Source organism: Plecotus auritus, assembly GCF_963455305.1.
Source record: "Plecotus auritus genome assembly, chromosome: 1".
Taxonomy (NCBI): Eukaryota; Metazoa; Chordata; class Mammalia; order Chiroptera; family Vespertilionidae; genus Plecotus; species Plecotus auritus.
This window is the reverse complement of record NC_137770.1, coordinates 111,808,049-111,835,358: the sequence shown is the minus strand read 5'-3', so window position 1 is coordinate 111,835,358 and position 27,310 is coordinate 111,808,049. Positions and strand designations below refer to the sequence as shown.

Below are 27,310 nucleotides of genomic sequence, written 5' to 3'. Positions count from 1 at the left end.
ATAATCTAGAATAAATGGATAAGTTCCTAAGAAATATATAACCATCCTAGACTAAATCATGAATGGGAAAACTAAATAGATCAATGTGAGGAAATTGAAACAACTATCAAAAACCTACCCAAAATAAAAGTCCAGGACCAGATGGCTTCACCAGTGAGTTCTACCAAACAGTCAAAGATTTAAAAATCTATTCTTCACAAATTCTTCCCAAAAAAATTGAACAAGAGGCAATACTTATTTTATTTTTAAATCTTTATTGTTCAGATTATTACAGATGTCCCTCTTTTTTCCCCCCATAGCTCCCCTCCACCCGGTTCCCATTCCACCCCAGGCCCTCCCCCGTCCCCCCACTGTCCGTGTCCATAGGTACTGCATACATGCATATAAGATCTTTGTCCAATCTCTTCCCGCACCCCCCACACCACCTTCCCCACCACCCGAGAATTGTCAGTCCACTCCACTTCCATGCTCCTGATTCTGTTAAATTGACCAGTTCTGTTCATCAGATTTTTTATTCACTTGATTTTTAGATTCACTTGTTGATAGATATGTATTTGTTGTCACCTTGTTGTTCATAATTTTTTATCTTTACCTTTTTCTTCTTCCTCTTCTTAAAATACCCTTCAGCATTTCAAATAATACTGGTTTGGCGGTGATGAACTCCTTCAGCTTTTTCTTATCTGTGAAGCTCTTTATCTGACCTTCAATTCTGAATGATAGCTTTGCTGGGTAGAGTAATCTTGGTTGTAGGTTCTTGCTATTCATCACTTTGAATATTTCTTGCCACTCCCGTCAGGCCTGCATAGTTTCTGTTGAGAAATCAGCTGACAGTCGTATGGGTGCTCCCTTGTAGGTAATTAACTGTATTTCACTTGCTGCTTTTAATATTCTCTCTTTGTCTTTTGCTCTTGGCATTTTAATTATGATGTGTCTTGGTGTGATCCTCTTTGGATTCCTTTTGTTTGGGGTTCTGTGCACTTCCTGGACTTGTAAGTCTATTTCTTTCACCAGGTGGGGGAAATTTTCTGTCATTATTTCTTCAAATAGGTTTTCAGTATCTTGCTCTCTCTCTTCTTCTGGCATCCCCATAATTTGGATGTTGGTACACTTGAAGTTGTCCCAGAGGCTACTTACACTATCTTCATATTTTTGGATTCTTTTTTCTTTTTGCTTTTCCGGTTGGGTGTTTTTTGCTTCCTTATATTTCAAATCATTGACTTGATTCTTGGGATCCTTTGGTCTACTGTAGAATCTCTGTATATTATTCTTTATTTCAGTCAGTGTATGCTTAATTTCTGACTGGTCCTTTTTCTTTTCTTTTCTTTTCTTTTTTTTCTTTTTTATTTTTTGGTATTCTCACTAAGACCCTTGAAGGTCTCACTCATTAAGTTCCTCAGAGGTTTCTAGAAGATTCTTGAGTAACCTTATAACTGTGGTTTTGAACTCTATATCCAATAGTTTGCTTTCTTCCATTTCTTTCATTTGTGACATGTTTCTTTGTCTCTGCATTTTGGCTGCTATCCTGTGTTTGTTTCTATGTATTGGGTAGCTGCTAAGTCTTCTTGAGTTGATAGAATGGCCTTGTGTGGTAGGTGTCCTATAGGGCCCAGTGGCTCAGCCTCCCCAATCACCTGATGTGGACACTCTTGGTGCACCCCTTTGTGGGCTGTGTGCAGAGTCTTGTTGTAGTTGAACCTTGATTGCTGTTGGTATCACTGGGAGGAATTGACCTCCAGGCCATTTGGCTGTGAGGACCAGCTGTGTCTACAGTGGAAGAGCTGCTATGTAGGAGACACCCTTATGGGGCAGGACTTGCTTCAGTGGGGCTTTGGTGCTCACTGAGTCTGCCCCTTGAGTGTGTCACTTATGGATGTGAAGAGTTGTAATCTGGTATGGTCTCTCACTGACCACTGGGTACACTGGCTCTTGGATCTCCAAGGAGGTGCAAAGTCAGCCACTGCCTAGGGCCACCCAGCAGGAGCTACAGAGAGATCTGCTGATTCCTCCTCTTTGTATCAGGTTTGGAAGTGCCCAGATGAGGCCCAGCTGTGGAGCAAGGCAGGCTGGTGCTGGTGCCGGGCCTTGGGCCTTTTATTGATAGGTTTGGGGCTCCCTGACCCAGCTGCAGCTTGTCTGACAGGTTTTTAGCCTGAGAAAGGACAGTCCATTCATATGCAAAAGCCACTGTGCACAGCTTGGGTGGGGTTGTAAATTGGGTAGGGCGGGGTCTCAGGGAATCTCTAGGGCGGAGCAAACAGCAATGGCTGCCAGTCAGCCCTGCACCGGGGAAGTCCCAGCACAGGAACAATGACCATTGTGAGCACCTCCATCTGGAAGGAAACGACCCCTGCGTTCCTGTCCCAATACCAGGCAGTCCAGTTTCTCCCCATAAGTGTCTGGGTCCCCCAGAGTCTCGCCTGGCACTGGAGCTCAGAGCAAGCGGGAGCTTGTATCTCCCTCCTGATTAAAAAAGCAGCGCACCCGGGTGCCAGCCCATTCCAGACCTCCACACCTCCTACCAGTCTGAATGCGCTTTCTTCTTTACCTCTCTAGCTGTAGTTCTCTCATTCAGCCAGCTTTCTCGCGGTTCTGGATGATAGTTGTTATGTATCTTAATTGTAATTTTGATGTGGTTGTGGGAGGCAGCAAGGACAGGTGTTTACCTTTGCTGCCATCTTGGTTCTCTCCTGAAGGCAATACTTCTTAACACATTTTATGAGGCCAATATAACCCTGATACCAAAACATGGAAAGATAACACCAAGAAAGAAAACTGCAGACCAAAATCTCTGATGAATACAGTTGCAAAAATCCTAAACAAAATACTAGCAAATCGAATACAACTGTACATTCAAAAAATAATACAGCCCTAACTGGTTTGGCTCAGTGGATAGAGTGTCAGCCTGCGGACTCAAGGGTCCCGGGTTCGATTCCGATCAAGGGCATGTACCTTGGTTGCGGGCACATACCCGGTAGGGAGTGTGCAGGAGGCAGCTGATCGATGTTTCTCTCTCATTGATGTTTCTAACTCTCTATCCCTCTTCCTTCCTCTCTGTAAAAATCAATAAAATATATTAAAAAAAATAATAATACATCACGGTCAAGTGAGGTTCATTCCAGGGGCACAAGGTTGGTTCAACATATGCAAATCAATAAATGTAATACACCACATCAACAAAAGAAGGGATAAAAATCATATGATCTTATCAATAGATGCAGAAAAAAGCATTTGATAAAATACAGCATTCATTTATGAAAGCTTTTTCTCTATGATCAACAAGAGTAGGATGTCCATTCTCACCACTCTTATTCAAGATAGTGTTGAAAGTCCTAGCCAGAGCCATTGAGAAGGAAATAAAAGGCCTCCAAATAGGGAAAGGAGGAAATAAAACTATCATGATAACATGATTTTGTATATAGAAAACCCTCAAGAATCCACAAAAAACTATTAGAAACAATAAAACAAATGTAGCCAAGTTGCAGGATACAAATACAATGTGCAAAAATCCATTGCTTACCTGTCTGCTAACAATAAAACTTCAGAAAAGAAATGAGGAAAAAAAAAACCAATTCCTTTTGCAGTTGCAATCAAAAGAATAAAATACGTAGGGATAAACTTAAAGAACATGAAAGACCTGTATACTGAAAACTACAAAGCATTATTAAAAGATACTAAAAAGACACAACAAAATGGAAAAATATCCCATGTTCATGGATTGCAAGAATCAACATAATTAAAATGTCCGTATTACCCAAAGCAATATCCAGGTTTAGTGCAATCCCCATCAAAATCCCAGTGTCATTTTTTAATATAAAAGAAGAAATCATCAGATCTGTATGGAACCACAAAAGACCCGTGTTGCCAAGGCAATCCTGAGAAAAAAGAATGAAGCTGGAGGTATGCTATCTGACTTCAAATAATACTACAGAGCTATGATAATCAAAACAGCATGGTATTGGTAGAGAAACAGACACACAGATCAATGACATTGAATTGACAGCCCAAGTATAAAACTACATGTAGATGGACAGATAATTTTCGACAAACTACAATGAGATACCACCTCATTAGAGTGGCCATTATCAACAATACAAGCAATAACAAGTGTTGGAGAGGTTGTGGAAAAAAGGGAACCCTCATACACTGCTAGTGGGAATGTAGACTGGTACAACTACTATGGAAAGCAGTCTGGTGATTCCTAAAAAAGTTAAGAATAGAGCTACTATATGACCCAGCAATCCCTCTCCTGGGCATATACCTGAAAACCTTAAAATCATGCATTCACAAAGATATATGCAGAATATATTCACTGCAGAATTATTCACGGTGGCCAAGACATGGAAACAACCGAAGTGTCTTGTGATAGAGGACTGTTTAAATAAGATGTGGTACTTATACACAGTGGAATACGATTCAGCCATAAGAAAGTATGAAATAACACCAGTTGAAATAATATGTATGGACCTTGAGCACATTATACCAAGTGAAATACGTCAGTCAGAAATAGCTAATAACTATATGATTTCACTATTTGTGGATTCACTAAACTTGTGAACACAAACAGCAGTGTGGTGGTTGCCAGAGGGAAGTGGGTGAAGGAGAAGGGGTCTTAATATAGTGACAGGAGAAGATTTGACTTTGCATAGTGAGCCTATGATGCAATATACATGTCTTTTAATATAGAAACTCACACCTGAAATCTATGTTTATTTGACCGATGTCACCGTAATAAATTTAATTACAAAATAATTTTTGCCACTCAGCAGTGTGCCTGTTGCAGCACACCTATTGAAAATTTCTGATCTACAATATCTGACGTGACAGTTACTTAATGAGAGAAAGATGAAAATTCCATTGGATTTATTACTAGGACTTTGAATAGAATTATTCTGGCAAACAACTTCATGAAGGGATACAAATACAGGACCTGGAAACTGTTACACTGGATATAAGTATCTTTTGTGGCAGAGCAAGAAGTTGCTGGAATCCTAGGTCAGTTGCTGAGAGATAAGCTGAAAAAAGGGAGATAACATTTCATTGGACAATACATAGAAACTTTGATGTCTGTTATTCATGTAATAAAAAGTTACTAATTGCATTTGGTTTTTGTGTCTTCCCTCTTTGTTACTAAACTCAAGGTATTTGCCACTTGGGATGCTCTATTCAAGAATGAGATGTTTTTGTTGCAAGGTAGTTTGATTTATTTGCAGCAAGTAATGGAGAATGGGATTCATATCCAAATCTCTACCGCTTGGAAGGGAGGTTCAGTCATTGCTTATTTACACTATTTGATCAATTACATGTTAATTTCTTGTTTGCAGTTAGCTACTGTCGTCCAGTTGTGTTCACCTCAAGTTCATTCTGTTTACAGCTGGTTTACAAAATACTGGGCTACATTCTAACATTTAGTAAGGATAACATTTAGTAAGAACATTTAGAATTACCCAGATGTTGAGACCCTTGTCCTATTTTAACAATTCCCTTGAGATTTTTCATTCCTCATTCTTAAGGTAATAGGCATGAAGGTCATACTTGTGTAACTGCTTCCTGCTGAACATGGACAAATTCTCTGGCTGCCTGACTTATGAAAGTCATGGATTCCCCTAGGTTCTGGATTCCTGAGAACAAGAGGGCATAATAATCATCACTTCTTTTGAAGAGCAGCTTGAAGGTCAGACAGGTTCACAGGAGTACTGTGCATCTGGATCCTTGTTCTCACTGGATGGTAGAGCTTGCTTCAGTCCAAAGTGATCTATCCAGCAAGAATGAGTTGTTAGTAACACAGAATGAGGACCTGTCCATATTGGGTTCAGTTGATCTTGCAGGGATCCTGATTTCCATGTTTTTAAATATACCTGGTTCCCCGTATCATATGGGTGTACCTTAGTATCTGTTTGTGTGGGTAAAATCAGGTTAGCATATTTATTTAAGTTTTAAGTTACCTTTCCTAATATGTTTAAAGGTCTGTTTTAGAAATGGGTCTGGGCACCTAAAATTTTAGAGGAGCCCATTAAGGCCTTCCATATACAAGTTCAAAAGTAGTCAATTTAAGTATTCCTTTAGGTGCTGCTCTGGTCTGGGTTAGGACAGTTGGTAATTAAGCCAGGTCTCATGGGTTTCTTGGTACATTTTGGCTAGGGTTTTTTTGAGCAATTGATTGCATTCCATTTTAACTGAAGACTAGTCTCCATGAAGAATGTAAGATCCACCTAAGTTGGAGAGCCCATGCTACAGCCACTGTAAAAGCCAGCCCACTGTCACTCTGAAAGTTCCAGGGGAGTCCTAACGTAGGTATTATTTTCTCAAGCAGACATTTACAACTTCATTGTTCCTTTCACTTCATCATGGGAATGATCTATCCATCCATGAAAGGTATTTACTAACACTAATAAGTATTTGAATCTTCCAGGACCAAGGAACATTACTGTAATGTCCACCTTCCAGTATTTTCCAGGCAACATTCCCCAGGCCTGGACTGCCTTACTTAAAGTGGTACCAGAGGTCTAATATATGCATTGTACACAGCTAGCCATAACCCTATTAATGATTCTTCTCATGCCCAGGATCACTATTACCTGAACTAACTGTTCATATAGTGCTTCCTTCCCAGAGGTTCTTTTACTATGTTCCAAGGTAGCCCTTGAGGAACAAGGGATCCAGAGCCTACAGAATCCTGTCATTCCAAGAAAACATCTCAGTTGACCTTTTTCTGGCATACTTTGTGTCCCTTTTCTGCTGGATGGTTTAAGATCAGAATAGTGTTTCTTTCTGAAGTTTCTTTATCAGAGCTGTGGTAGTTAGAATGTCATCTACATATTGTCGTAGAGTCATATTTTTTATCTTTTACAAGAGCCTCTCCAAAGAGTGCTGGGGAGTTTTTGAAACCTTATGGTAACACAATCCAGCAATGCTGGGAGTGGATGTCAGGATCTTACCATTCAAATGCAAAAAATCTTCTGGGAGTCATTGTCCAGAGAATGCAAAAGAAAGCATCCTTTAAATCTAGAACTGTATACAAATACTATACAAATACTAGGTCCTGGGGGATTGGTCAACAGGGTAGAGGGGTTAGGAACAGTGGTAGGGTGTATATACTTCATCCATGGTCTTAAGCCTTATACAAATCTATATTCTCCTGGGTCTGATTTCTTAAGGGGAAGGATGGGGGTGTTACAGGGTGACTGACAAGGCTGAATGAATCCCTATTCTAGAAGTGCTTTTAGGATAGGGGCAATTCCTATTTTTGCCTCAGGTTTCAAGGGGTATTATTTAATGCAGGGCCAGTGGTCTGCTGTTTGATTACTACTTTAAAAGGTAGGGCATTCTTTGCCCTTCGAATTCTCCTTGTGCTTAAACATCCGGATTAACCTGGTCAAGAATCTCTGTGGGTATAGGTCTTTGGCCTGTTGAGACCCAGTGGAGTAGGACCATGAAATCTATTCCTTTATCATTTGGAATCAGGTGCTTTATCTTGGTTAAGTGTATGGTAGCCCCCAATTTACTTAGTAGGTTCCTTCCTAAGAGGGGAACTGGACACTCACGTACATAGAGAAAAGAGTGGGATCCTATTTCACATGTCAGAGACTCAAAGAATTTGTGTCTGGGTTTCTCAACACCCCTTTAATAATACATTCCCTCTTGGAGAGGGGGCCTTCCTGGCTAGTAAGAACAGAGCAAATGGCTCCAGTATCTAATAGAAATGCATTTTTTTTATCCTTCTAGATTCAAAGTAACCCAGGTATCCTCATGGGAGATTGAAATGTTATCCTTTGGAGCCTAAAGGGGAGCCCCCTGACCCCGAGTCACTCTTCATCTGGGGTAACTGCAAAGAATTAGGAGCTTCCGTTTCTTCTCTGGGGACGATTAGGGCATTATTTCTTCCAGTGACCCTTTTGTTTGCAATATACACATTGGTTAGACTCTAGCTTTGCTGGACAGCTTTGGTTGGTCCCACGTTGGGGCCTGGGATTACTCACACAAGGTGGTCTTCTGCCTTTTGTCCCCTGATTACCCAAAGCCTAGAGGGCGACAGCCAGAAAAGCAGCTTGCTTTTTTTCATCTTTTCCTCTTCCTTTTTTCCCCCTGTCACATCCCTGTTTTTGAAAACCCTAAAGGCTGCTTCTATTAATTGGGAGGTGGGAATGGTAGATCCCACCGCTATTTTCTGTAACTTTCTATAGGTATCGGAGCACTCTGAGATATGAGGTAGGTATTCAGGATAGCTTCATTCCCTGGGGGTTGTATTATTAAGCATTTTTTTAAATTTTCTAAGAAGGGTTTTCATAAAGCTTTTGTTGGATGTTTCTAACTTTGCCCCAATTTGCATGGCAGCAACCTGTGTCCCTCATACCCTTCAGCAGTAGGTGAGCCCAAATTTATTCGGTCATTGGGGTCCCACTGAAGATTAGTATTGGGAATGAACTCATCTGCTGGCTGCCAGAGCTGATTATTAGACTGAGAAGTATGTTGTTTATCAGCCTCTTCTTTGGCTTTTAACAGTACAGTCGTTTTTTCCTTAATAGGAAGATGGTTAGGAAGGATTGAATATTTCCCCAAGTGGAATTATAGGTCATGAATATACTACTGATCAAGCTAATAAACCTCTCTGGATCTGCTTGATGTCTCTTAGTATTTCCCTTCCAATATACAGATCTGATGTTGAGAAAAGAACATGTACAGTCACCATTCATTCCCTCTTCCCCATCCAGAACCTGTCTGAGGGGGCACAATTTAGCCTCTGGGTGAAAACTAGTACCTTGACAGGTAGTAGACTTAGGGATACAGGGTGGGAGTATTAATTTCCTGTTCTGGAAATGTTTTCACAGGCGTTCCTAACAGATTAGGGGGAACCAAAAGAATTGGGAGGCTGATAGCAGGGAGGGACAGCAAAAAGGAGCCTAAAAGAGCCCCAGTTTGAGGACACCTGGGGGCAAGCAATCAAGAGGTCTTCTGAGAGGCCCTCAAGAACTGGCAATGTCTTGCCTTATGGCTCAGTTTCCAGTCCTTGGATCCTTTTAAATATATTTCCCATTTTTCTTAAGAGGTATTTCCAATCTTTCAAACAACATGGCACTGACCAATAACAGTATAACTGACTCCCAGCTTGCCAAGAAGGCCAGTAACAGAATTCCAGGGTGACTACCATAAAAATACTGGCACGTTTACATATCAGACAAACAAGGCAAATGCAAATATATACATAAAGAATAAAATCCATTTCCTGCTTGCCAGGCAACCAGACCAGAGATTGTAACCAAGGATGTCTTGGATTGCCTCTCAGGCATTCCTCAACCCTTCATAGTTAGACATAAGTTGAGCCCTGAATCAGGCATTCCAAAGATAGTTCCTGTCCAACCAACCAGAAACCAAGTGTACACTAGAACTGAAACTACATTTCTGACAACCCTATACCCAAAATGGGAATAGAAACACTAATTAATGCATCTACCGGGGCTGACATTTAGTAATAACCCAGACCTTGATACCCTTTTCTTATCTAACACTTGCTCCACCACCTTCCAAAGTGCTGAACAAAACATGTTTAGGTGATTGCTTTGCTGTCGAGACAGGCAGCTTTACCAGTGGTCAGCAGTAAGTGGGAGTCTCCTGTAGAGTCATACATTGGAGATATGGGCAAGTAAGCCTCAGGTGAGCTGCCACTGCCCACTTCTTTACCAAGTAGCCACACCAGACTGAGACAGAGACATTTTAAGAGAGTCCCATCTGGAGTCACCAAATTTGTTACCAAACTCAAGGGGTTTGCCACTTCCGGAGATTTATTTAAGAAGATATTATTGTCGCAAGGTAGTTTTATTTACTTGCAGCAAATAAAGTAGATGGGATTCCTATCCAAAGCTCTGTCTCCTGGAAGGGAGACTCGGGCATTGCTTATATACACTATTTTGTCAATTACACCTGATTTCTTCTTTGCAGTTGGTTACTAAAAGGTTCGGAGTGGACCAGGGTCGCACACCTATGACATGAGGCCATAATGTATCAAAAAAGATTTTATTCCAGGCACCTGGGTGCAGGTGGGCTGAGACTGAGAAAGACATCTGCGAAGAGAGTAGGGAGAGATAGGTTTTTATTCATTTTTGCTGGCTGTACGCTGCTCTGCTGACATAAGGGTCTGGTCCATCCTTGGTTCCTCCCATGTCAGGTGTCTTCTGGTTATCTGAGTTATGCTGTGCTCAAGGCTGCAAGCTTTCTGCAAGTTATCTGCTGAGCACAGTTAGTTTTTCTTTGCCCCATTTTATTCTCTTTAAGGCTTTCATTCCCGTCTTAAAGGGTATATATTAAGGAAAAGAAGGGGGCTGGGGTTGCCGTTTCTCTTTGTCTTCTTCATGCATGGGAGGGGCTGTCATGGATGCCTAAGGAGTAAATTCAGATTATTTCCTGGGATATAGGCCTGTAGGGTCCCTTTACCTGGGTAAGGACAAATTGTCTTACTGTCTTAACTAGGACTTGTAATTTTGTTTGTATAAATTTGGTAACTATTCTGAAAATGCAGAGCCTGAAGAGGAGGAGTAGGAGAAATAGTGTTAGAGGGCCTGTAAAGAGGTAAAAGCCAGGTTAATTAGGGCAGAGCTTCTTGTAGGCTGGACCATATGGACTGTTGTTCTATGCTCTCCTGACTGACCTCCTTGAGCCATTGCATATTCTGTAGAATGCGTTGTGTTTTTTTCTTTATTTGACCTGTAGAGGTTAGATAAAAACAACAGGAGGTGCTAGCAATTAAATAAACCCTTCCCTCTTTGGCTAAAAGATTGTCTAGGGTGAGTAGGGGGACCATTGTAGGGATATAAGAGATCTGCAAGATTTAGAGGCACTATGAAAGTAAACAAATAGATGTGATCTTGGAGAGAAATCCTGTGTATTGCCCCGGAGCCAGAGGTCTGTAATGAGTTCAAAAATATCTTGCACTGTTCAGATGGGATAGTCTGCCAGGTGGGGGAGTGCTGTCACTAACAATCTGCGGGAAAGTGAAAGTCAAAAGTCATTTGGCTGATATGCGAGAGGGGCTATTTTTCCAGGAAGACTAGTGGGAGGATAGGTTATTCTGGAGTCGAGGTTTTTTTTGTTTTTGTTCCCCCCCCCCCCCCCCCCCCAGTTTTGCCCCTTGCTAGGCATTTGGAGCTTTCTGCCCTGGTGAGTTTTTACGTCTGTATCTGGCCTGTTGTCCTTGCTCTGGGGGTCAGGGATGATGAGGCCTGGGCACAAAGGGAGGTTGTGATGGTATCTAGTGGTGGTATTTTTTGAGTACAAGTGGGGCTTGTAACCTGGTGGAGATAAACTGTTTTATACATTTTAGTATTACTGGGGTAAAAGCTAGAATAATAAGAGTTATGACAAATGGTCTGGTGGAAGGAAAGAGACATTAGTTTGGAGGATTGTAGTCTAATATATCAAAATGAGGTTTATTCTCTTAGTTCAGTTTGTCCTTGGTTTAGGAAGATAGGGTTTACTACATGGTTGTGGACTGCTGTTTTACTATCTCGGTTTCCCTATTCTGCTTGTTCTGGCTTACTGGCCTGTGTTATTTCTATAACTTCCTTTTAACATTTCTTCCTACAAATCTTCTATAACTTTCATGAACCTTCATAAACATTTTTACAACTTTAATTCACTTTTTTCTTTAAAATGCATATCCATGCCTTATGTCCTTTATTATTAAAACCATACAATATTTAAACCTTAATTTTCCAATGATAATTAAAAAGTAAACAGCCAGCATTTCTTAGATTGACATTGATGAACAGTCTCACTTTTAAGAAATATATCTTTAACAAAGCATAAGACATTATAGTAACAGTTTTAAATTTACTTTATAGATTTTCTGTAATAAAAGCTAAAATTATGTGAACTTAAAACTTGTTGAAATATTTAGCTGTTTATCATTTAATATAGTAATGTTTTAAATCTTTAAGTTGCCAAAGACTTTGGAAAATTATGTATAGGCATATGAGGCTGGAGAAAGGGTGGAGGAGGAGGGAGTAGGACTAGCAATCTGTTCCCAGGCCTCTAGCTGCTTGGATTTAAAACTGTCATGTTTTTCCTTAGAGATAATATGCTAAGGTTTGGGTGATAATGAGTTCAGCTTCTCATAGTAGCCAGACTGGTAAGTAACTGTTTGTAGTTTTGCAATAAAGAAAGTTGTTCTTTGGGAAAGAGGGTGGGGGGAGGTGTGAGAAGGCGCTGAGGTCAGAGAAGTTTTTAGAGCATTAAAGTGGTGATAATGCTGGCCTTGGGTTCTAAAGGCTCAATGAGGAGTCCCTTTGCCATGTTATGTTATAGGGGAGCTTTGTAAGAAAACTGAAATTGGGAACTCAGAGGCAAGGAGTATTTATCGAGCCCGAGAAAGGAGAGTATTTTTTGTTTAGAGGAGGGGACAATGATGGAGGAGATAAGGCGTTTACAGTCTAAGCCTTAGACTCTAAGGCAGCCGTGGGCAAACTACGGCCGGATCCGGCTATTCTATCCGGTTCTCTTGCTCTCCCCTCCGCTCCTTTACTTTGAATTTATATTAGTTCACACAAACACTCCATCCATGCTTTTGTTCCGGCCCTCCAGTCCAGTTTAAGAACCCATTGTGGCCTTCGAGTCAAAAAGTTTGCCCACCCCTGCTCTAAGGAATGGCATGGCTTCGTGGGGTGAGAGTGAAACTGAAGTAGGTGAATGTTGTTTGGGACAGCTGGGCTTTATGAGGGGATGTCTGTACTGTTTTGGTCGGGCAAGAAAAGTGGATAAGGGGTTATTTAGTAAGATGCAGTGTAGAGGTGAAGTGGCGAATGACAGACTAATTTGTCAACCCCCATAATAGAGACTAAGGAGAGGACAAGGGTCCCAGCGACTTCGGAGAGGGCAGTGGCGCCAGTGTTAATTAAAAAGGAGATCAGCTTACCTGCCACCACAATCATTACCTGAAGCTCTGTCCTGGTGAAGTAAGTCTGTGGGGCCTTGTTGGGGCCTGGGCAACTTCAGTGGCCAGTCCCAGGAGGTCTGGGAGCTCCAAACCAGATCCAGAGGGAGGCCTTGCTGAGGTCCGACCTGGAGGGGCCAGACTACAGTCTGATTTCCAGTGGCCTTCCCTTCTGCACCTTGGGCAGGGCCCAGGCGGGGATCTCGGATTTGGGCAGGACTTGGTCCAGTGTCCTCTCTTGTTGTATTTGAAGCATGGGCCCAGAGGAGGCTTATCGCCTGACTTACCCTTGGTTGGAGGACTGGCACTTGGTTTGGGGTTCGTGAGAGTGGTGGCTAGGAGCTAGAAGGCTTTGTCTGGGCTTCAGCCTTGGCCTGATCTCATCTTTTGTTTTTTGATTTGATTTGGGTCTCCTCGTCTCTATTATTAAAGACCTTAAAGGTCATGTTTAAAAGGTCTCATTGGGGGATTTGTAGGGTTAAGATTAGTGTATTTTCTCATGGCCTGTGTAAGGCAAGAGAGGAAGACTGCTCTATTTTCATGTTTTTCCTGGGTGACCTTTGCTAATTTTTTATAATTAACTGCTTTGTGGGCTGCGTTTCTCAGTCCTTCTAGGCAGAGAACAGTGTGGTCTTGAGACCTGCAACCTGTCTGCCCTTCCTGATAGTTCCATTGTGGGTCCCTGTTAGGGACAGCATCTGCTCCGACCGGGGAGGTGGGGGGCAAGGGGCCTGTCAGCAGAGGGTATCTGCGTGGCCCTGGGCATGAAGCCAGATTTGGTGCCAGCAGTCTCCCGAAGGGGGCACTTTAAGGCTAGAGCCGGAGTGGGGAAAGGAAGAGAGCCAAAAATTGCTCCGGAGTGGGTATGAGATAGCGTGGTGGTGGTGGGATCTGCTAGGTAGGGTGGTGGGCTCTCAGGTTGCTGAGACAGAGGAGCCATAGACTAGGGAACCGGGGTATGATCAGCGGGATCAAAAGTGGTGAAGGAGGGGGATTTGAGATTCTCTGGGGGCTTAGAGTGAAGAAGGAAAAATCTGGTGAGGGAGGGAGAGCATCTGTTACAGAGAGAAGAATGTGTCCTTGAATGTGAAAAAAAAAAAGCCTGGATATATAGGATCTCAGACCACTTGCCCTGCCTGCGGCAGTAATTGTCAAGATCAGTTAGGATTTGGAGATTGAAAAGTGCCATTTTACTGAGGCCAGACGTCCTGCATGAATTCTAGGATCTGAAGGCTTTTAAGTAGACAGCCCAGGAGTGTCGTGCGGGGAATGGTCGACTGCGAATTCCCCATGGTGACTGGCAGTGGCTTAACACATTAAGCACCGGGCCTTTTTTGTCTCCAGGACGGAAAGTATAATGTCAGTCACTGGTGACTGACTGGACGCTTAACGTGTTAAGGTCTGCTTTCCATGAAATTAAGGCCGAGAAAGGCGTCCCCGTCTCCTGCTAACGTTCACAAGAAACGGACGGAGCCCTCCCTCCGTGACAGGCGTCCCCATCAGGAGAGTGGGCAAGGGAACCTAGTTCCCCCAGAGGACTTGTCTCGACCAGCACTGGATTTCCATTGGGCCGGCTGAACAGTATCAGCCCAGAGCCTGGCTCCAAACACAAAATGACAGGACAGTCCGGACGGAGGAAAACAGACTAAAGCCACTTATTTATGAATCTATACCTGGTGTTGATGCAGGAGGAGACAAGGCAAGGAGAGGTTCACTATCCAGTCACGGGCGGGCACGACCTAGACCGGTCCCGAGGAAGGCTAGGGGGGCCCAAGTAAGTGTCGCGAGTTCTGCAGAAGTTCAGCTGTGCAGGAGCGTGTCTGGGAGCTTCCCCAGACACAAGGGAGCTCAGGAGCCGGACGATTACGGTTTCTCTTGAGTGCCAAGGGACAGGTTGCTGGAATCCTGCAATGGCTCCTACCGGACCCCTCACTAGACCTTTCCGAGTTTCGGCACCAAATGAAAGGTTCGGAGTGGGCCAGGGTCACGCACCTATGACATGAGGCTATAATGTATCAAAAAAGATTTTATTCCAGGCACCTGGGTGCAGGTGGACTGAGACCGAGAAAGACATCAGCAAAGAGAATAGGGAGAGATGGGTTTTTATTCATTTTTGCTGGCTGTACGCTGCTCTGCTGACATAAGGGTCTGGTCCATCCTTGGTTCCTCCCATGCCAGGTGTCTTCTGGTTATCTGAGTTATGCTGTGCTCAAGGCTGCAAGCTTTCTGCAAGATATCTGCTAAGCACAATAAGTTTTTCTCTGCCCTGTTTTATTCTCTTTAACCCTTTCAGTTACATTTATACTGTTGAGATCCTGTCAAACTCGTCCTGTTTACATTTTAACATTTAGCCAGAAAAACATTTAGTAATAACATTTAGAACTGCCCAGACCTTGATACCCTTTTCTTATCTAACACTTCCTTCATCATCTTCTCCCCATCCCACTCTAACCTTCTGGACATATTTTTTTTTTAAGACTGGCATTCTGAATTTGTCACATTACTTAATTATGATGTATTTTATTTGTTTTCTGATTCCCTATATTTTCTGTAAAGTGGAAATTAGGTCTAAAAGTTTCATTATATTCAGATTAAATATTGTTGGCAAGAATACTAAGGATTCTCTGATCTTAATATTATAACAGAAAACATGTAATATCAGATTGTCCCACTATTAGCGACACTAAAGTTGCTCACTTGATTAAGGTGGTAACCAACAGATAGCTCCATTGTAAAGATATATTCCCCTTTTCATTTAGCAGGTAATTTGAAGGGCGATATTTAGGTCCCAGTCTTTTCAGCCATGAGCTGACCAGTAAGAGCATGATGCTGGAAAAATGGGAAGAGGTCCATGTACCCCTGATCTTGATAATTTATTGAAAAAAAAATATAGCAAGAAAAAGGTGTGATACAAAGCTTACTAGTCGAACGCTTTTTAAGTTGCAGACTATACTTGATAATAAGTTGCAGACTGTACTTGGTAGTAAGTGACACTTAGACCCCTTCTTTGCACTGTCTCCTCATGTTTTTTGATTCTAGTGGTAATAAAAGACTATTTATGTCACAGAAGACTCCTTCTGTTTCCAAGCCCATGGCAGCATATTACATCAAGGACATGCTTTCTGATGGTCTCATTTAGTCATCAAGGTGCTTGATACATCCTATATAATAAAAGGCTAATATGCAAATTGTCCCCTTTACCAGGAGTTCGACTGGAAGTTCGACCAGGGGGCGGGGCAGGGCTGGCCCAGCCCAATTGGCCCCTGTCGGGGTGGGCCAGCTGAACCCCACCCATGCACAAAACCATGCACCGGGCCTCTAGTTGTTTTATTTTTCTGGTATACTAGTATGACTAAGCAGTCATCGCGCAAATGATAGAATATAGTTTATGTGATGTTTTGCTCCTAGCCACATTTTCCAAACTTAACATGTTGAGATGAAAGCCCTTAATGTACTCTTTATACTAATTCTTAATAGTGCACACTAGTGATAATTTCTTACTTAAACTCTGTGTGTGAATAGAATATTCTAATTAATATATTAAACTTTCTTTCATGAAAATTCAGATATTAGGGATTTTTTCCCTCCCAACTAATTTTGAAGAATATTTCTGAATATCAGGTTTTTAAAAAATAAGTCAAGGTATAGTGAAAGTTAAAATAGGCATGTGTGTACTGATAATAAATTGGTGAATAAAATTACATTCTTTAAAATCTTTAATTAAATAGTGAATAAAGCACAAAATCTTGATCAGAGTTAATAATATGGGGAATGCAGCCTCTGGGGTTCAGTTTAATAGTATGTGAAATACAGCTTCCTTGAGTTAAAATGTAGGGTTCTGAAACCAATTTTCATGCTGGGTTAGTTTACAATCCATTGACAGTCAAATAATGCAAGGTGTGTGTGTGTGTGTGTGAGAGAGAGAGAGAGAGAGAGAGAGAGAGAGAATGAGAGAGAATGAGAGAGAATATACTAGTACAATCACTGTACCACAACTGTAGGAAGCAGTTCTTTGACTTAACTTTTTTTTGACTGTTTCTGAGTTTTACAGAATGCATACATGTTGATCATACAGTTTGTTGCAAGCTTTTCAGTGTTCTATTCCTGGAATATTGCAAAACTGCAATATGCCTAAACCTGCTGTATATTTTATAGCTCTTGGGGGGTAAGGTAGTGTCTAGCACACTGTTATTCTATCAACTGTTTAAATAAAATTAAGATCTGTCTGTCTCTCCTCCCATTCTTGTTTTCCTCTAGAAAATTGCTGGGAAGAAAGATGTAATTTGAACAATTTTGGCAGAAGTTATAGTTTAATCATAGCTGTAGGATAAGCATTTCCTTTGTGCTCATAGACCTACCTGTAGGCTTGACCCTTCCCTGGGATAGAGCAGATGAAGACAGCATATGAAGCCATTGCTAATAGCAAGCCAACATTCTCTCCCCTTTGTTGTTTTTTTTTTCCTATCCCCACCACCTCTTACTGTTTTTTTCTAAGTTTTAGTTAGCCTTCCATTAACTAAAGACATTGTTTAAACCCTGCTGGTAAAGTTATGATAGCTTAACCGTGATTTATATTCAAAACTAAGAGCCCTACCCCCAATCCATCAAACAAAATAATTACATTGCTGGCAGGAATGGCTTTACAACAATTAATAAGTCCCTATTTCAGGAGAATAATATCTAAAATAAACAGTTATTATTCAAGTAATTTCAAAATGTTTCTTTGAATGACCAGTTTATTGTCACAATTTTGTTTTAATTGTAGGTGAAGTTAAAATGAACTATTTGGGCAAACCATATGTAGCCATGGTTACAACATACCAAATGGCAGTTCTTCTAGCCTTCAACAACAGTGAAACTGTCAGCTATAAAGAGCTTCAAGACAGCACACAGATGAATGAAAAGGAACTGACAAAAACAATCAAATCATTACTTGATGTGAAAATGATTAACCATGATTCAGAAAAGGTATGGGAATTTAAAGGTCAAGGAATTTAAGTGTTATAAACATTAAAGCATTTTCATGGGATGTTCACAGTATTGAAAGTAGGTTATAATTGTTAATGCCTTTGGTACTTTGGAAAGCACTTGAATCAGCTACATTACTGCCGGTTCCTTACAACTGTGAACTTGAGAAGTCACAGAGAAGGCTATGTAAATTGGTGCCTATGTGCCTTTTACAGTTTGATTTCATTTGTCCTATACTATGACAATGTACTGAAAAATTGGAAAAAATTGCCATTGAGAATTTTTTATTGAGGTTGAAAACTGTAGCTTATCTTAAAACTTTCCAAGACATTTCCCCCATGTATTTGGTTAATGTTTAACTGCATGGTTCTATAGTAGGAAATGACAGCTTATTGATGTCATTTGTATGATATTTAACATATGTAACTTCAACCCAAACACACTCACTTTCATATCCTTTAATTTCAGAACTCAATAACCACCAAATTTTTAAAATATCTATCATGAGACTAGCAAGCCAATAGTATATTCCTTTTACTTTATAACTTTTCTTTACAGTAGTAAGTTTTTGTTATTGTAATATATCTTGGATAATTAAATAGTTATTAAAAAGTAACAGATGTGAGTTAAATCTCCTACTTTAATTATTGTACCTGTAAGAAAAAAATTCTTGTAGATGGTATTTCATTTTTGTTTTGGTAAAGTTAATAGCCTACAACTTATTTCTCTGATCAATTCATTTTGCTGACATCTCTAAGATTATGATAATATTTTATAGCCTATAGTTAAACAGCTCTAAATTACATATATTCTGAAATTCAAATCTTTTAAAGGATTTTCTTAATTTTGAGAAGTGATTAAATTTTTTTACTTCAGAATCTTTAAATGTTAAAATTCTTAATGTTAAGATTTTAAATACAGAAACTAATTATGACTTAAAGCAATGAATTACTTATTTATTTATTTATTTAAATATATTTTATTGATTTTTTACAGAGAGGAAGGGAGAGGGATAGAGAGCTAGAAACATCGATGAGAGAGAAACATCGATCAGCTGCCTCGTGCACACCCCTTACTGGGGATGTGCCCGAAACCAGGGTACATGCCCTTGACTGGAATCGAACCCAGGACCCTTCAGTCCGCAGACTGACGCTCTATCCACTGAGCCAAACGGGTTAGGGCGCAATGAATTTAAGTTAAAAATTTTTAAGCTTAATTGCTGAATTAGAAGTTATATGTATTTTTGAAATGTGTTATTTTCACTGCCCAAAAATATAAAAAATAAATATAGATTGTTTGCACATTAAATTTTAAATATGAATCTGCCGGTTTCTTAGAATTTCTTAGTTTATTATTGAAACTGAGTCTATCTACCATACCACGTGCTTCTTTTTTTGTTGTTGTTAATCCACATCCAAGTAATATCTTCTTCATTGATTTTCAGAGAAAGTGGAAGGGAGGGAAGGCAGGAGGGGAGAAAGAAAGAGACATCAACATTGCTTGGTTGCCTCCGCATGTGCCCCGACCAGGGATAGAACCTGTAACCCAGGCACATGCCTTTGACAGGAATCAAACCCTCCACCCTTTGGTGTGAGGGTCAAAGCTCTAACCACTGACACACACCGGCCAGGGCTTACTTTAGTGCTTCTTGATCCTGCTGGTAGAGAAATTTCAGTATATAATATGAGTGGCTTTCTTAAGCCTGATAGAGAAGTTGTGATTCTAAAAGTTGCCTTAAAAACTTTCACTTGAGAAAAGGCCACTTGCTTCTGGCAGAGTGAATAAAACATGAATTGAAGAGCAGACTCTTGGCAGAATCACACCAGGGTCATGGAGAAATGATACTTGTGTGCCACTGGAAACAGCTTGCTTTTATAGTCAGGTAACTTATAATTGGTATTGTTATTGCAGCACTTAAAAAAACATTTGGTTCAGTTTTTCAAAATGGGGTGATGGGGAAATTATGAGTCGACATTTCATGAAAATTAAAATGTCAAATTCTGTTTAAGCCAATGAACTTGACTCTTTTGTCTTATCCAAAGGTAATAATGTAATAGGCCAGAAATTTGCTTATTTATTTAATCTAAATTGATTAAAATTCTATCAAGTGTAAAATGAAAAGAATTGTTTTTTACTTCTTTGTTTGACAGAAGACAATTATTTTCTCTCATAATTTTTATAATGTAAAAGATTATGAGAATTTAGGATGTTTAGCATATTGTTTGCAGCAACTCTTATGTAATCGTTTTATGTTTTATAAAAATGTGAATTATTTGTAATTGTAGGAAGATATTGATGCAGAATCTTCATTTTCATTAAATATGAACTTCAGCAGTAAAAGAACAAAATTTAAAATTACTACATCAATGCAGAAAGACACACCACAGGTAAGTGCTTTTCTATGTCATTTCTTTTGGAAATATTTAAGCATTGTACTTTGTAAGTAGAGAAACATTGAGAGATGATGCAAAACTCTGCACATCAAAATTAATAATACACTATATCTTTTCTGGCATATTCTTTGCATTTACTAACCTTACAAACAAAATCTCTGCCAGTAGTTTAGATTTTAAAAACAGTAGTATAATGGGTACCTAAGGAAAAGGGTGCTGCATTGCTCTTAAAATAAATGTATTGCCCTGCTTTGTATCTTTATAAAATTCCTATCTTGAATAGTAATATAATCTCTTACATTTTTCATTTGTAAAATAAAGGAAAGTTTTACAACTAATTTCTTTCAAAGGAAAATTGTTAAAAATGCTTCTCAAACTTTCATGTGTAAATGAACCACCTGGGAATCTTGTCAGAACTCAAATTGTGATCTATGAGGTGTGGAGTGGAGTCCAGACTACCAGATAAGCCAGTTTGCACGTGTGCTGTTGATTCTTTAACTCAGCAGTGATTATTGCTTATTTCTGGGATGGCCTGTTCACATCACTTACGCTTCCTTATTGCTACCTATGTCCTTGGGCTTGGGGCAGGATGTGAAGGTATATATGATGTCAGGCACTCTTCAGGAACTTCCCCATGGGGAAACAAATGTTAATGAATTGCTATTAAAATTTGAATCCTAAAATGTTCAATATTCTATTTCCTTCAGACTAATGAATAATAATTTGTAAGATATGGGTTATATTTTTATCTGTTAAAAGCTGTTATGAGATCCCTATTAATGTAGTATTGCCTACTTCTGTGCCTTGCTTCTACTGTTACCTTGAGCTGTATGATTTATGCCCTTTTTGGCCCATCCTTTCTGGCTTCTCTGCTTGAGCCAAGTAGAACCCTCCACAGTTCTTCCCCTGGAAGCCTAGTCCAGTATGCACTTGGAGCCAATTACTGAAGCATCTAAAAGCATTGTGGTATAGTGTCTGTACTCACTAATAGGACAGCAGTCTTGAAAATTACTGTTCTGTGTCATTTAAGTTCTTTATTGCCTGTTTACATTAAATACAGTCTGCAATAGTGTTAATTTTTTTAAATAACCTTCCAACTTAAACCCAACAAATTGTGTATAACTCATTGTACATATTTTTTGGTAAAGATTATGTGATTTTGGGCTCATAATAACTGTATAATTTGATGCTCGGTATTTTTTTTTTTGCCTTTTTATTGAATTTATTGGGGTGACACTGGTTAATAAAATTATACAGGTTTCAGGTGCACAGTTCTACAACACATCATCTGTTCACTGTATTGTATGTTCACCACCCCAAGTCAAGTCTCTGTCCATCATTATTTATTCTCCTATACCCTCCTCTACCCAGTGCTCAGTATAAATGCTCACTGATAAAATGAATTCAGAACTATTATGATTTAATGCCTCATTTGCTTTTTCCCACCTGTAAAACAGGAAATGGAACAAACTAGAAGTGCTGTAGATGAGGACCGGAAAATGTATCTCCAAGCTGCTATAGTTCGTATCATGAAAGCACGAAAAGTACTTCGGCATAATGCCCTTATTCAAGAGGTAAAAGAGGGAAAAGTCTTCAAAACTTCTTGGGGTAGAGAGTATTACCAATGTACAGATGAGTAATGTTTCTTTGTAAAGATGATATTGAAATCCATTGATTTGCAAATAGCATAAAGATATGCTTCATTACATAATGGGAACAGTACCCACTTATAATTTCAGAATTAAGTTCAGATTTGCTTTGGCTTGAGTTCAGAACTTCACCAGTTTATTGAGTCTTTTCTCCAGTTATTAGAGGAAGTTGACCACATCAAAGACTCATTCCATAAATAATATTGAGTGTCTGTGATGCGATACACTGTGCTTGCTGTTGTGGGTTTAATGCAGAGCAAAGCAAAATGTGGTTCCTGCCTTTTCGTAATTCAGACTCTAATAGGGAAGAAATACATTATTGAAATAATCTCTATATATAAAAGCCTAAGCGACCATCTGACCATTCATCCGGTAGCTATGACGTGCACTGACCACCAGGGGCAGATGCTCAGTGCACAGTCATGGAAACATGGAACAGACTCATGAATCTCAGAGGGAAGGGGGAAGAGGGGAGGGTGGGAAGAGATTAACCAAAGATCTTATATGCATACTAGAGACCCGGTGCCTGGATTTGTGCACTGGTGGGGTCCCTCGGCCTGGCCTGAGGGTATCAGGCCAAAACTGGCAGTCCAACATCCCCTGAGGGGTCCTGAATTATGAGAAGGCACAGGCCAGGCCGAGGGACCCCACTGGTGCACAAACCCATGCACTGGGTCTCTAGTATGCACTATAAAATTACAGTAACATGCACTGAAAAAAGTTATACAATACTGTGAGAATGTACATAAAAATCTTGACTTAGGGATATTGGGGAAAGCTTTCTTGAAAAAGTGTTACTTCAGCTAAGAGCTAAAAGTTGAGTACGGGAAGCTTGAGGGTGTGGGTATTTAGATAGGTTAATTAGTTCCTAGTTTAATTTATGTATGAATATTATATTTTGCTATATATATGTTTTACATTTTAATTCCTTCACAACATAAACATTAGGCTTTTTCCTTACTTTGCACAAATTATTACTTTTGGTCATTATGTCAAAATTGATCTAATTCTCCCTCTCTCCTTATGCACTGCTGAGTTTAAAATTTTTAATATTGTTATGGCACTCTCTTACTTGATATATCACGTGTATCCACTTAATATGATTTTATTCTGTTTAATATAATTTCATAATTATTTTAAGTATATTTTTCTATATGGCTTAGATATCCTTGATGGAACCTCAATAAAATTGAGAAAATTTTATAGCTGATTGGTTAAAAGTAATTATTTATAACTGATTAATTGGCAGTAGTTTGACACCCATGTCTCTCTTACAGGTGATTAGCCAGTCAAGAGCTAGGTTTAACCCTAGTATCAGCATGATTAAGAAGTGTATTGAAGTGCTGATAGACAAACAGTACATTGAACGCAGCCAGGCTTCAGCAGATGAATACAGTTACGTAGCATGATGTTGCTCTCCTCCTGTGTGGGTGTGAGAAGATCATTGCCATCACCATTTGGTGTGTTCCTGTGGGGAAAAGAGCAGGCCTATGCCTCCATAATTTGGTCATTTGGCAGCCCCTGTTTTTCTGCTGTTTACAACATCACCAGTGCCACGTCATGAGCGTCAGAGAAAATGCCTAGAGATATTTCAAGCTCATGTCATTATGACATTTCTTAAAACTTTATTAAAGAATGAGTGAAGTATTGCTGAAATGTGGAAATTTGGTTGGGTACCATGCTTTTTCTCCCTTTCACGTTTGCAGTTGATGTGTGTTTTTTTTTAAATGTATCTTAAAGGACATAAAATAAAAAACTTAAATATCGTAATATGACAGATAACCTAATAATTGTATCTACATTAAAATGACAAACATAATATTGCTGCTTGTCAAATAAAAAAATAAAGAAATAGAATGCCTTTTTTATGTGGATGGAGTATCACACTAAATCATATATAAATGTTCCTGAATCATCAAAGCAGCGAATGCATATTTAGTTGCATTTTTATCTGAATGGTTTAATTCACTTGTACTCCTACTTAAATCTTACTGAAATATGTCGATTTTTCTAGAGTACATAAAAATGCATTCAGCATAAAGAATATTTTCTTTTTAAGGATTGGAACTACATTGGATATGAGTATTTTGAATATTAAGGATTTAATTCCATCAAGAGTTTCTGGTGATGTGCCACACCACAGAAATGGAGTATGAGGGGAATATGTGATGACTTCAAGTCTGGCATAGAAAGAGTCTTTCATTCAAAAGTCGTCTTCTGTTTTCATAATATATTAATTCTACCATAGAATAATGCTACCACTCTATCGCCTTCCCCTCTCTACCTTTCTCTGAGTTGCAAGAGATCCTATCATACCAAAAGATGCTTATACCCCTCTAACATTTCCATGCTAGATTCATAAGTCACAGCTATGCTTAGCAATGCATAGCCTAAACACTTTTTTAAAAATCTGTATATTAGTACGTGTTGCCAGACTCTGTTGGTTAAGAAGGCCTCCTGGCCCAAGGCCCTCCTCTTGAGTTACCAGCTCGTCGTCATCAACCAAGAGACTACGTTCATTCTAATCAAGACTTGGAAGGGAAAAAAGTTGGAACCATCCTGGGAAGGACCCTACCTCATCTTGCTTACCACTGAGACTGCTGTTCGAACTGCAGAATAAAGTTGGACCCATCACACATGGGTTAAAGGCGGACCACCAGCTTCTCCAGGTGGAAACACCTCAACTTGGACGGCCGTACCAGGACATAGCCCCTTGAAATTAACGCTAAAGAAACTGTAAGCTGTCTATTTGCTTTAGGGATCTGGCAAATTACAGGGGCTTAAAATGTGGGCTGGGGAAATGTGTACAATCCGGATCATGCTTACCCAGTTAAGTTATTGATTATAGATAACTTGAATGACTTGGATATTTCAGCCTTTAGGCCAAAAGGTTCGCTAGGACTAGATTTAGGAGTAGATGTCACAGGACAAGATCCCCTAGGCCAGTGGTCGGCAAACTGCTGCTTGCAAGCCACATGCGGCTCACGAGCCGCGGTTTGCCGCTCTGTTGACTAATGAGTTTGCCGACCACTGCCCTAGGCCAATGCCACCACCATGCAAATAGAAGTAGGATATAAGGGAACGAATGCCTGGTTGGAATGGATTAAATAAAAGTGACTGTTAAGCTTGTGCAGCAGGAATGCTAGAGGCCCAAGTGGTCCCATTTCCATTTGGATGGACCTCAGACAGTAACGGGATAGAATATGTACTTGCCCTGTATCAGGAGAAAATCGCCTGGGGAAACAATTCCTGTAAGACTTTCTCCCTGTTCCCATCCAACGGAGGTAAAGAGCTAGGACCCCCCCAAAACGATCCAGCCTCTGTCCTCCACCGTAAACTATACCTCCTGCCTCTCAAGGTGGAAGAACAGTACTTGGAGTTTATGGGAAATTTATCCGGATGTGTAAATGGCCAAGTATCCTCAGAAGCCAATCATTCTGCACTGTTGATACCCTATGCTGATACCTGGTGGTATTGTGGGGGACCATTATTTGTGACCTTGCTCAGCACTTGGAGTGGAACTTACACTCTTAATACAATTGGCTATCCCTTTCACTTTGGCATATTGTAAACCTTTTTCAATGGACAGACTAGAAAGTAGAGGGAGAGTCCAGGGGGCTCCTTTGATCCCCATATTTACATAGATTCCATTAGGGTTCCAAGAGGGGTGCCAAATGAATTTAAGGCTAGAAATCATATTGCTGCAGGGTTTGAATCAGTCCTGTTCTGGTGGTCCACTGTAAACAAGAATGTGGATTGGATTAATTACATTTACTATAACCAGCAAAAGATTGTTAACTATACTCGAGACACAGTTACCAGCAGGATGACCTTGGATATGATTCTGGCAGAAAAGGGAGTTTGTCTAATGTTGGGGGCCACTGTTGTACATTAATCTCTGACAACACAGCTCCAGACAGAACCATTACTAAGGCCCTACAGGCTTGAACAACTTTAGCGAATAAATTAGCTGAGAATTCTGGAATTGAGGATCCTTTCTCCGATTTACCTAGAGCAATGGTTCAGAAAGTGGAAGGGAATGATGGTATCCATATTCACATCTTTGATAATCGGGTTAGAAGTCACAGTAATGGGATGTTATATCATTCCATGCATGAGAGGTCTTATCCAAAGGTTAACTGAAACCACATTGATCAAACAATCTCCTTCTCCTACACACTGCAAAGCATGAAAGTCAGTGAATGTTAGCCGAGTTTGAAGAAAAGAGTTAAATAAGAAAAGGGGGGAATTGTGAGAATAAACAAGTAATCTTTTTTTGTCAAAGAAGGGAGTTTGGCAGCTCCCCTGGGGGCTGCCATTTTGAAACAGCAAAGGTCAACTCCTCCCTTTTTCCTTTAAATTAGCCAGTAGTGCAAGAATGTGAGCCTAGCTCTAACCAATCAAGAGTGAGGGACAGATAATGTTCATCAGGCATAAAACCCTGAGCAGACTGCCTGCTCAGTGTACGTGCTGCCAGACTCTGTTGGTACATACCCTTCTGCAGAAGTAAAGATATTTTCCTTGCAAAAAAAAAAAAAAAATCTATATTGTATTACACCAGGTGCCACTTATATAGAGACATGAAATTCCATTATTTTGTTTCTTATATATATCAACAGCCAGTATTAGAATACTGTGGTCTGTTAATCATATTTATTATCTATTTACTCTATTTCCCTCACCAATACAACCCACACATACACACAACTATTTTAAGGTAGAATCTTTTAAAGCATCTTCCACACAAACCATTTCACTTACAATACTTTAGTGTACGTATATTCTAACAGATAAGGCCTTTTATAAAAAATAAAAACAATTGACTTTTACAGTTGGTTTGATTGTACTTTTTCTAACTCATGTCTCTTAAGTGTTTAAAAAAATTCTCATGAGCTTATAATAACTTATGTACTGTATATCTCATTTTACCTTTCTTCCTAGAGAGAAAATAATGGCAACCATATAATATACATTTCATTGTCAAAAAACAAATCTTTGTTCTAATAACTTTTTGATAAAGTTTTCCAAATTGATTCCTTTTTACTTAAATACTTATAAATCTTAAATCAAGTCTTATTCCATTATCTGTCAAGAAAATACAGGGTGGGGCAAAAGTAAGTTTACAGTTCTCGTATGGAAAATAATAGAATAATTCATTAATGATACAAAAATAAATTCTGTGTTTTGTGTAGTCATAACTATAAACTACTTTTGCTCAACCTGTGTATTATATTGGAAAAGGGGCAAAATAATTGTACTGAAGTCTACAGAAATGACTGGCAAGAGTTTTCTTCGCATCTTTTTTCCATCTTATCTGAAAGGAAATATATTGAAGTTATGCTTATTCATGAGTAAGAAAGGCCAGATACATTTAACCAAGC

General features: G+C 39.7%; 1 protein-coding gene across 3 annotated transcripts in view; it reads left to right on the top strand.

Annotated features, from left to right (window-relative positions):
• Positions 1 to 26,756, top strand: part of CUL2 (cullin 2) — a 156,428-nt gene extending 129,672 nt beyond the window's left edge. For all 3 annotated transcript variants that reach the window (XM_080643535.1, XM_080643534.1, XM_080643536.1), the window contains exons 18-21: positions 17,685 to 17,887; positions 20,173 to 20,274; positions 21,738 to 21,854; positions 23,207 to 26,756. In XM_080643535.1, coding sequence (XP_080499661.1) covers positions 17,685 to 17,887; positions 20,173 to 20,274; positions 21,738 to 21,854; positions 23,207 to 23,338 — 554 coding nt within the window. In that variant the 3' untranslated portion in view covers positions 23,339 to 26,756. The remainder of the gene's footprint in view (positions 1 to 17,684; positions 17,888 to 20,172; positions 20,275 to 21,737; positions 21,855 to 23,206) is intronic.
• Positions 26,757 to 27,310: the final 554 nt, after the last annotated feature.